General features: G+C 38.8%; 1 protein-coding gene across 1 annotated transcript; it reads right to left on the bottom strand.

Annotated features, from left to right (window-relative positions):
* Nucleotides 1-2,574: 2,574 nt before the first annotated feature.
* LOC116257809 (probable LRR receptor-like serine/threonine-protein kinase At1g05700) lies at nucleotides 2,575-8,378 on the bottom strand. Its single transcript, XM_031634799.2, has 13 exons — nucleotides 8,147-8,378; nucleotides 7,010-7,478; nucleotides 5,843-6,306; nucleotides 5,601-5,739; nucleotides 5,393-5,464; nucleotides 5,244-5,315; nucleotides 5,088-5,168; nucleotides 4,844-5,019; nucleotides 4,162-4,376; nucleotides 3,953-4,079; nucleotides 3,663-3,725; nucleotides 3,399-3,588; nucleotides 2,575-3,304 (listed from the first exon to the last, which is right to left on the bottom strand). The coding sequence occupies exons 1-13, from the start codon at nucleotides 8,235-8,237 to the stop codon at nucleotides 2,881-2,883; spliced, it is 2,583 nt and encodes an 860-aa protein (XP_031490659.2). The 5' UTR covers nucleotides 8,238-8,378; the 3' UTR covers nucleotides 2,575-2,880.
* Nucleotides 8,379-10,788: the final 2,410 nt, after the last annotated feature.

Here is a 10,788-nt window from a genome sequence, read left to right as displayed (position 1 = left end):
CGACCTTTTGTAGATGTTAATGCGTCAGTCCAATGGAGCCGAGCCAGGATTCCATATCCGGTACCTAAAAATCAGCCACCAGGTTTGTGGATCCAATGAAGTCTTATCATGTTTGCACGTTAAAATGAGCACTTCATGGATTAAAACAATCCTCACGGATGTGGTTTAATATGTTCAGCACCTTTTTATCGTCACAAGGATTATCTTGCAGCACAGTAGATTCTTTACTCTTCGTTGACAAGGGAGAAAAATGTGTAACACTTCTACTCTTGTATACAGATGATATACTCACAACTAGAAAATTTGACGGATTTTATTTCGTCCATTATAGTGTCACTTTTCCATGAAAGGTTTAGGCTATGTGCATCAGCTTTTGGGAGTTGAAGTAAAACGAGGAGATCGAGTTGTGTTACCAAATCATGCTAGATGTGCACGAGATATACTTAAACAGACAAATCTGCTTGATTGCAAGCCAAGCAACACTCCCATGGGTAATACCATATTGTAATAAAAAAGTCCAGAATATGAAGATCCAACCTTCTACAGAAGCCTAGTAGGCAGCCTGCAATATCTAATGTTTACTCTGCCAAATCTAGTGTACAGTAAAAATTTTGCTGCCAACACATGTAGAAACCAACAAAATTTCACTTCCAGCTGGTAAAGTGAATCTTAAGCTATTTGAAGGCGACATTACATTATAGAATACAAATCAGAAATGCTGACTCTCTTATGCTTCAAGAATTTGTTGATGCCGATTGGGCAGGATGCCCTTTCACTATGAGATCTACTATAGGGTATGGGATATATCTTGCACCCAAGCCCCCCCACCATTGCCCGCTCCAGCTTCCAAGGCAGAATACAAGGCAGTTGCAGTAACAACAGCCGAAAATAACATGAATTTCTTACATGTTGAGAGATATAGGGATTGTCTTTCCTAGAACACTGATACATGACAATAAACCCTATCAAATGTAGTCACTCAAAACACGTTGAGCTAAACTATCATTATGTTAGAAAACACGTTGCAGTGGGTCAGCTTGAAACAAGGCACATTCCATCATCAGAATAGGTAACAAATATTGCAACCTAACTGTTGGGAAGAGATTACATACCTCAAAAACAAACTTGGCCTGGACAACACAGCTCAGTCCAGTTTGCGGGGGGCTGTTAATCAAGAAAACATCGTTGTTAAACGAAGGCTGTAAATTGTAACAGAATTGGATTTGTTTTGATTTCATTTTTAATTGTATAACAGACGTTAGTGTGTCCAGAAGCTTCCAAAACAGATTTGACATTTACCAGCACTCCATTTCTGTTTTGTAACTCTTCTGTATTATTGTATTTTTCTCTTGTTATTTCTTTGTGTACTGAGTAAAAAAGGCATGTACTCACCCGATGTAACGTAGAAAGAGAAAAAGAATATAAGAAAATCCTATTCGTTCAATCCCTTTACTCCCTCGAAGGCAAGCTAGTATGTTTATATAGTATAGCCTGTGAATGCAGTTTGCTAACTCTACAGAATTCAGAAACAAGGGATTCAAATGGTGAACAAGTGCAGTTTTACAAAGAGACAAGTGAAAACAGTGACTACGTATTTATCAAATGCAAAATGGTGCAGATGGTGTAGGGTGTGTGGGAAGGAAGTTTTGAAGAAAAAGCATCCCATGGAGGGGAATCAGAGACGAATTTCAAGAATGAATGAAAGTGAGATTTTTAACCAGCGATGACTTCAAAAATGTTGGAATTTTTTTTTCCACACAATAGTATGGTGATTGTGGTGGGCAAGAGACATGATCATTCATGACAAGTGGCAGGGGAATGAGGTTATATCTCTGAGAACGCAAGTATGGAGGTGGTGCAAAGAGGGGCATAAAGATATAAGCTGGAAGGAGGAGGAGGAAGAATTGGAGAATATATGGATCGCAATGGGGATTATACTCTTTTAACAATCATTTTGATAGCACCCAGTCTATGCTGCTGGAGGTTGCGGTTACATGTTAGATAGGAAGAGAATGGTAGGAGCATTTCTTCTGTCCAGGCTGAGAACTGCACTCATGCGAAGAGTAGTATGCGGGAGAAGGGAATGATGCTGCAGAGTTTGGTTTGCTGAGGTGGCCTATGAGGTGGAAGAGATTGCACAGTGGAATGACAAATTGGTCATAGCAGAAGGGTGCCACAAATTTGGCTAGTAGTGGTCGAGCCTCTCAATGACGAGGCTTTTGTCTTTCTTGTATGGCTTTGATATCTTGGTTCCGCCATTAGTTCTTAGCTGCTGCGTTTTATGTCTGATGTTGTTCCATTCTGTATATTATTTTTTCTGTGCATAGCATTCATTTACTTTGAATAAAGTAAGGAAGCCTAACTCCTGCAACCATTCATCGGAACTTTTTTTCACTTTTAATAGTCCATAACTTTGTGTTTTATATCTTGCTTCTATTTTTTCTTAACTAGCCCTCGTACTAAAAAGAGGCAACCACTTTTAGTCCTGCATCCCTTTGAATTCTACAATTGGATTGAGTCCTCTACATGGATGGGACTCAATCCAACACCTCCCACGTTTATGTGGTTAATTAGACCCTTTAGGTGTCGGGGTGCCTTTATTGGCAGGCAGTTTTCAACTTAGTATATATATCACATATCATTTTGACAGGTAACTTCCAATCCTAACATGTGCTTTAATTGATAAGGAACATGGTTCACAAGAGAATTGCCAAATCCACCCAATTACTTCTAAGCAAGAGAGGATATTGGAGAACAAGGTACAACGCCATCTCAAACCACTACGAGTATGTTATATATATATATATATATATATATATATATAAGGAAAGGAAATTAGTTTTGTCACGTTCTCAAGAAACCCACTCTGCAACCTGCACCCTACCGCGGTTCCAGAAAGCTTGTCGATCCATATTCTGCTTCATTACAGTAACTCCAAGGTGCAGAGGTTGGATCGGTTTGGACGGTGGAATTTCCACCTTCTGGCACATTATCTTCAAGCTTCATAGCCTCTTTTAGCAGGTTCAGAACATCAGTCATGGTGGGTCGCATGGCAGCTTTCTCTGCAGTGCATTCCATATCTGTCTTTGCCACAATCATTATGGAATTGCGGTTGTACTGTCCTTGAAATCTTGGATCAACCACGTTCAGAATATCTTCTTGCAAAAGGGGTGTAATCCATTGAACTATATGAACTGTTTCATCTGTGGTGAAAATAGCAGGTCGGCCTGAGATCAGCTCAAGAAGGACTACACCAAAGCTGTAAACATCACTCTTTCTGGTAAGCTTACTTGTACGGAAGTATCTGCAAGTTATGGATCGAAAACATGTAAATTACAAAAGGTGGAGATTTATTTTAAAGGTTCATGCAAGAAAAATATTTTAACAATTTGACATACTCTGGATCTATATATCCTGGTGTGCCGGCAACAGCAGTTAAGACACAAGTCGTGTCATCTACTTGGCTAGACTTTGACAGCCCAAAGTCAGACAGTTTTGCTTCCATTTTTTCATTTAAAAGAATGTTGGATGTCTTGACATCTCTATGGATGATTGATGGCCTGCATCCGGAATGCAAATATTCCAACCCTGCAGTTCAAAGTTATTGATTACCACAATGATGACAAAAAAACGTTCTACTTTCATAAGACACAATTACACACCTGATGCTGCACTTAATTCTATTTGAATTCGCTTTTTCCAGGGCAATTCTTTCGGTGAATAGGCTGGCAAAAGTTATGGTAATGTCCTTGTAAGGCCTTTTCATTAATTTTATCAGCCTTGAGCTTTTTGAACACGAAAAAAGTGACAACTAATTTTATATGGAACATGCTTCTTTTGAAGTTTCCCAGTCAATAAACAGAGACATTACAAGAGATAGTTGTCATCATTGACAAGATGAAGATTTTATGTGCAGTTTTATAAAAGAATATGCAAAGTCGAAGTATATTACCTGCTAAAAGGCTATGTAAATTTCCATTTGACATGTACTCATACATAAGAATCACTTTAGCATCTTCTTCACAGAATCCAATAAGAGAAACTAAGCATTTGTGATTAATCCCCATCAGCAACTTAACCTGCAATAAGGTTTAACTGTCCAGTCAATCGTAACTATAAAATCTTCTTTTTTCTTGGCGAATTTTTTGGGTTGATATAAACCTCTGATGTGAACTCTTTGAGTCCTCGTGTAAGGGATCCATTCAGCATTTTAACTGCGACCTCAACTCCATTTTTCATGCAGCCATAGTAAACAGTTGCAGATCCTCCTTTACCAATGACTCTTTCAAAGTCATTAGTGATACCAACAATGTCCATATATGTGTAAACCCAGTCATTTACTGATCCCAGAGGCAATCGTTCCTTAACAGCAGAATCTGTCCTAGAGAAAGACAGCAGCTTAGACAACAAAAGGAATAGGAGGCACATGAAGTTTTTGTGCGTTACTAATTTATACAAAGGAGTGATGTGAAAAGTAAACGAAGGCCAACTGAAGCCCCTGAGTAAGAGATGACTGTCACTTCGTCAGTGCCATTTTAAGAGCTAATATAGCCAGCTGTGGACTTCTTCTCCCTTTGTTATTTAGTTTATTATGCTGAAGATATGCATTGGTCTGTTGTTATCAATTGTCATTTCAACATGGAGATTCCAGCCTTAGTGTTCCCCTGTGGTGCATATCACAAGCCCATTTATTTTGCTGGTTGGACGTAATTTCTACAGCTTAAACCATGGACATCCTGTAGTCATGATATAAGAAATGGTATGCTCACATTTCTTTCTCTTTAACTGTTTTTATTATTGCAGTTGGTAACAGGACCAAAAATTTGCAGGTACAAGTACTAACCTTTCTGCCTTTTGCTCTTGGACTTTCTCATAATAAGAAGGACAATCAACAACATGATTGCCATAGAAGCTACTGCTGATAGCACAATAAACACCACAATTAAAGTGCTAAATTTTCTACCTTTTGGAACTTCATTGCATGAAGCATTCTGACAGAGCAGTGGATTGTTATCAAGTCTGCAAATATCGAAACCAAGTGAGGGCTTATGTTGATTAATCATGGAAGAATTCCACGATGAGCATACCTTAAAGAAAGCCAGCCACTTCTAGCTCTTTCTAGCAAACTACTTGGAACTTGTCCCGTTAGCTCATTGCTCGATAAATCTCTGAGTTTAGATTACCATGTTTTGAGATTAGAATAGATACTTATATAAACCAACCGCTATCAAATCCATACTCACAGTGATGTCAGTGCAGCTAGCTCTCCCAAGAATAGTGGTATCGGACCTTGCAAGTGATTTCCTGATAGATTCCTGAACCAAAAGGTAAACTGATATTTAAAGAGCAAACAGGAACTACTGGAGATTGTTTGGTTCTAAGTCAAACTTACATTGATTGGATTGCAGTGAACTCTGCAAAAGAATTAGAAATTGTACCATTCAATCCACTGTTTGCAAGGTCCCTGTGCACGCACAACATACTGAGCTTTAAAGGGTGCATTATCATCATGAAGCCTTCCCCAGGTAGTCAGGATCGGCTTAGAAGACATTGTATACATACAATAAATTTTCAGGAAGAATACTGAAATTGCCACCTACAGTGAAACAATTCTTGGTGATGAAGAGCTATAGTTGCCGCACTGTACACCACTCCATTGATAATTCTGTGGTAGGCATGGATCTGAGTGCCAATTCCATTGTATGCGGTAATATTCTTTGATTCCTATCATTGCAGTTGCTAAGAAGGTGTTTTTTTTGTTAGTCTTTATATCTTTACATTATGGAATAAAGCAGTTTGTACACCGTATTTGAGAAAGGAAATTTCAAGGAAAACCACTAACCATCTCCATTTAAAGTTGCAGAACTTGTGAGAAGTCTGACTTTGTAAACTTGGAAACCATTGAGAATCGGACCCTGAATGGAACTTGTTGGTACAGATATTGAGAAGGAATAATGGCTTGCACCCGTTATAATGGTTGAATATACAATTTTTGTGGCAAGGTACTTAGGAGAAAATGGGCCAAAAAAGTAGGCCCCGTTTTCTGTTATTGTCATCATTCTTGTTTGATTATCAGTAAGCTGAATTAACTCTACAAAATGCATGAAGAATTGGTAGGTTGAATCAGGTTCTGCTTGCCATTCAATTTTTATGTCACTGTTTGATATTACTGCTGTTTGCAGGACAGAAGGTGGCAAATCAAACCAATAACTTGTGTTCTCCAGCACCTTATTTGTGGTGTTCAAAGAAATGCCATATGCACTACTTCCGGGTGTCCATATCCGATCATAATAGTCATCTGGATACCTGAAAAATGAGAGCTGTTTTAACTTCTCAACTTCTATTGTCAATGAAGTGTGTAAACATGATGAATCGTGTGGTTAAAAGAACCAGCCTAGGATACACAGGTAAATATCTCCATCTTATTCTTCAGACGTGCAACATAAAGTAATCTCTATCTAGTTTCTTAATGTCTGAAAGACATGTTTTAAAAAATAAAATAATAGAAAGCGATCATGAGAGAGAGCTCTTCTACAAGTATTAAAAATAGACCTGATAGGATCAATAATCAAGAGGAACAAGATATTAGAGAGATAAACTTTTCAAACTGTTAGTTTCTAAAGCATGATCGATATAATATGCTATAGAAACTGCGGGCAAATTTTAAAACTGGAAAATGGTGACTTTGACCATCAATTACATGAGAGCTTAGGATTGCAAAAGAGAGGAACATTATCACCACTTATTTGTCCAAACATTTTGGTTGTATCATACCCTTGCTCTCTTCGTAATTGAAAAGAGATAAAAAGAACACTAAAATGAAGAAAATAGGAAATTAAGGTTAAATTTATGCGTCTGCATTCCTGAAGGATACTTGAGTAGGTCATCTTCTGCTAATATTGCACTTGTTAACAATCTTATCAGTACTCAAAATTATGGCTTACCTAATTTCTGCAGTTGTCCCCGTGTTAATGCGCATCAGAGTTACAAGCGAAAGCGATTTGCTGACCTTTGAAAAGATGCGTTCGTCAAGCTGTCGAAGCTCCAAACTAGATATGAGGGTACTGAATCCGTTGTTTTTACCAAGCACACATCCATTGAAGTTGTCATAGCCTCGGCAGTAATCTCAGTTGAAAGAATATGTGTTGAGCTATCCAGCTTGATTGTGTCCCAAAAGTTAACACCCAGGTAGAGATCAAACGTTGGCAGCACTTTCTTTCCATCATAGTTTCCATACATAAAAGAAGCTCGAACCAGGTAAGTTCTGCCCACTACTACTGGGGTCAAGTTGTAACAATTCCTGTTATAATCTGGAAAGCTCCTTAGCGTCGTATATACTTTTGGGTTGCCTAGAAAATCAGGATCGACCTGCATATTGGTTCCTGCATCTGTGTACATGTCATCTGGCACGTAGACTAAACCAACCTCATTACTGAAATTTGAGTTTTTGGGCAGTCCGCAGTCGATATTGATAAAACCTGTTCAAAGAGTATCACTCTCTCTTATTTATCTTCAGATCTCCAAGGCATTTCACATATACATTTTTATCACAAACTGACGTTGATATCTATGTCTGAAGCTTTTTCAGGCTCTCATAAGACTGCCGATTCAGTGCAATAACATGCAATATCACATCTTCATTTACTGAAAGTCACTCCGTTCGACTGTTCAAATTAGTCTTCCGAATGATCTAAGATGGAATTGTTGATCTAAACAAAACGTAGAAGTATAATCGTAGAAACTAAACTGCTGAATCACCACAGACCGCTAGCAACATATCAAATACCAGTAGATTGGACCTTAATTTGACGACTACACGAAAAAAACATGCTTGGCCACTGTTATGAGGGTCTGATTCTAAGTCAGTCCTAATGGAAGCCTCCGCCATTGGAACCCATAAGATCATCCTTTATTGAGACAGGCTTTTACGTCGACTTAAAAGGAAGACAATATGTTTACATTATACACATTAAATTGTCTACTACTGAATTACGCCAATTGATATGCCCCAAGCAACAAACTGATGACCTCTTTAACTTGAGGATTTTGAGTCTAACCCTTAACCAATTTATGGAGCTCCTTTTTGTTAACGCATCATGGCATACAGAAGAATATCTTGCAGCTGTGTAGGATCCATGTTACTTACCTTGTTGCCCATGGACCACAATTCTCAGAAAAAGAAAGAGCAAGTTCAGCTTAGCAGCCTTCACCAAGAACACCATTCCCTGTTTTCTCATGGACTTGGCGTATCTGTATATGATACCAAGAACAGAAAGAACAGAACAAAGAGTGACCAAGTTGCTTCCTTTATCTAGCTAGAATCTGCACTTTGTAGCTTGTGACAGTTGCTTTCTGGAGCACACATTTTTGGCTTTTCGTCTGAGGCGCCTTTGGTCCTCTCAAATTTTGAGATGCATGCTTACGCTTGGTTTACTGTTTATAGTGTTCACTTTTGGTTTCTTCAACGCACTGCTTACTGTGGGCGCCACCAAGAACCCAACAGCTGTTTTCTCGGGTCAAAATCCTCTCATTACGTGGAGAGGAAGGCAGCTGTTGAGCCCGAACGGCAAGTATTGGTGCTTTGACTAAAAATGTTCCACCGATTGGCCATAGGGTCGTCAATTCTTATGCGAGCCATAAAACAAAACTTCATGCTTTCATTAAAAATGCTTCACCAGTAGTTGGCAGTAGAAGTCAAACCATTTTTACGAGTGACAAACCAAAGTAAGTATATATATATGTGCTCAAGTGGCAGTAAAAGTCAAAACCATTTTTATGAGAGTGACAACCAAAAGTATATATATATTCAATTGGCAGTAGAAGTCAAACCATTTTTATGAGAGTGACAAACAAAAGTGCATATATATATATATATAAGTGACAGGAGACAATTTAATAGCCAATGAGGACTGCCACATCACTATAGGGCAGACTATCATTTTCTGTTTCATTTCTTTTCCTTTATATTGTCCACCCCTATTAAGGCGACAGATACATATCAAAGCTTTTTTCACACAAAATGCAAAAGCCTCTTTTACATATGAGATGAATGCTTCTTTCTGAGATCTGCCATAAAATTGAAACTGATTCCTTTAAGTTCATATCTTAAAAATAGAAGGAAATTTCCTCAAGAAGCTTAATAGCATTAATTTATGAAAAATTATAATTCTTAGGGAATATTTTGGAATAAAGGACACATCTTTTATGAAATTTAAGGACCCAAAATTCAAGCTATCTCCAAAGCTTTTGATGTCTCATGATAAGCTTCTGAACATAACTTTCATGGATCTTCAAATATGTTCAAAGTTGTCCTACATTCTCCAACTTGGGGTGTTTTCTGAGCATTGTCTTGATTAGTATTTTGCAAAAGGGATCTTGTCAAAGGCAAAGCTAGTTTGCAAGTGGGGGCATCTTTTTATTTTTCTAAGCAGCAAAGATCTTGTCCTCGTGTTTGATCCATATTTTGGTCATGATTTTCAAAATCAATAACATTTCTCATATTGAGATATATTTTATTTTTGAAAATTTGGTATACTTTCTTTGCTACTAAACCAGTACGTACTGGTTTAGTTGGAACTCAACATAGTCCTGCAGGAACGAGCGTTGAAGGTAGGAAACAAATCCCTTATAGCAAGTCGGTGGCTACATGCCAAGAATTGAAGATAGTGGAACAGGACACAGTGGACCCTCTAGGTCCATCTCCCCAACCTGCCAGTGGATTTATGGAATGGGTACACCTTTGAAGGCATCTTCGAGGCTCTTAGATGGTCTATCTTAGGAGAAGGCTAGTGCACAAAGTCGTGGGGCAGGCTTGCTAGACTTCCTACCGTTGAGAGGCGGTTATTGGCCCCTTTTTTTTTTCTCTCTTGCTGATTTATTTCTAGAAACCTGCTATGAGTATCCGGTGAGTAGGAAGTGTTCCCTTGTGAGGTTGTGTCTCTCGTTTTTTCTTCTCAATGAAAGAGAGTGCAACGATGTATCTTGTATTCTGGCCAGTGAGAGAAATAACATGCAGTGTGAGGATTCTCACCGTGGATTTTGTTGAAGAATCAAGTTTCTTTTCTTGTTCCCACCCATTGGGCATATAGCCGTTCTCTCCTTGTGCATGTTTTAGAAACTATCATAGTTTCTTTTATTGTATTGCCTTGTGAGAGAGCCTTCCACATTCGTTAGGCATTCGGGTGGAAGCACTCATATATAACCTGTATTGCCTTTGGCCCAAAATAATGAAAAATACAAAGCGAGGTGTGGAGCCTTTGTCATGGATGTAGGTCTGAGCAGACCGAACCACGTTAAATCTTGCTCCTCTTTCTCTCTATATGGTATCAGAGCAGGTGGATTTTTCTTTTGGAGGAATCGAGAGGCTGAAGAACAAGAAGAACTGACTGCTCTTGGTTCCAGTAGAGGCATGACCGGATGGCCTTCTGAAGAGGGTGACCATTCCAGTAGCATCACCTAAGTCTCAGGAGGATTCCTACCAAGTTTGAGGTGAATTGGTGCTGAAATGAAGAAGGAATCAAAGTTGGAAGGAGTCGGGTGCTATGCTCCTGCGTGTTACAGTACCTGTGAAATCTGAAACTATGCTAGATTCTGGCGACCAGCACTGCCAGCTCCAGCTATGGTATGGGTCGAGCATAGGCTTGTTGGAATCATCTGCATCTGAGGATTCTCTCTGCAAAATTTTAGATTTTTTGGAGCATTCGTTGAGGAGATAAGCATTTTTCTTTGGCTACTAGTTTTCATTTTACAGTACCTGTGAAATCAGAAACTGCACCAGATTCCGGCGAC

This window comes from Nymphaea colorata, chromosome 7 (assembly GCF_008831285.2).
Source record: "Nymphaea colorata isolate Beijing-Zhang1983 chromosome 7, ASM883128v2, whole genome shotgun sequence".
NCBI lineage: Eukaryota > Viridiplantae > Streptophyta > Magnoliopsida > Nymphaeales > Nymphaeaceae > Nymphaea > Nymphaea colorata.
Note: the sequence above shows the minus strand (reverse complement) of the source record. Positions and strands in the feature narration are given on the sequence as shown.

Bases quoted from the DNA above. Each gene is read 5' to 3' on its own strand.
- LOC116257809 (XM_031634799.2), bottom strand. From the start codon at position 8,237: ATGAGAAAACAGGGAATGGTGTTCTTGGTGAAGGCTGCTAAGCTGAAC. The intron at 6,307-7,009 runs GTCAGCAAATCG...CTCATTTTTCAG, and splicing joins ACGAACGCATCTTTTCAAAG to GTATCCAGATGACTATTATG. The intron at 3,726-3,952 runs GTAATATACTTC...AACTTTTGCCAG, and splicing joins TTTACATAGCCTTTTAGCAG to CCTATTCACCGAAAGAATTG.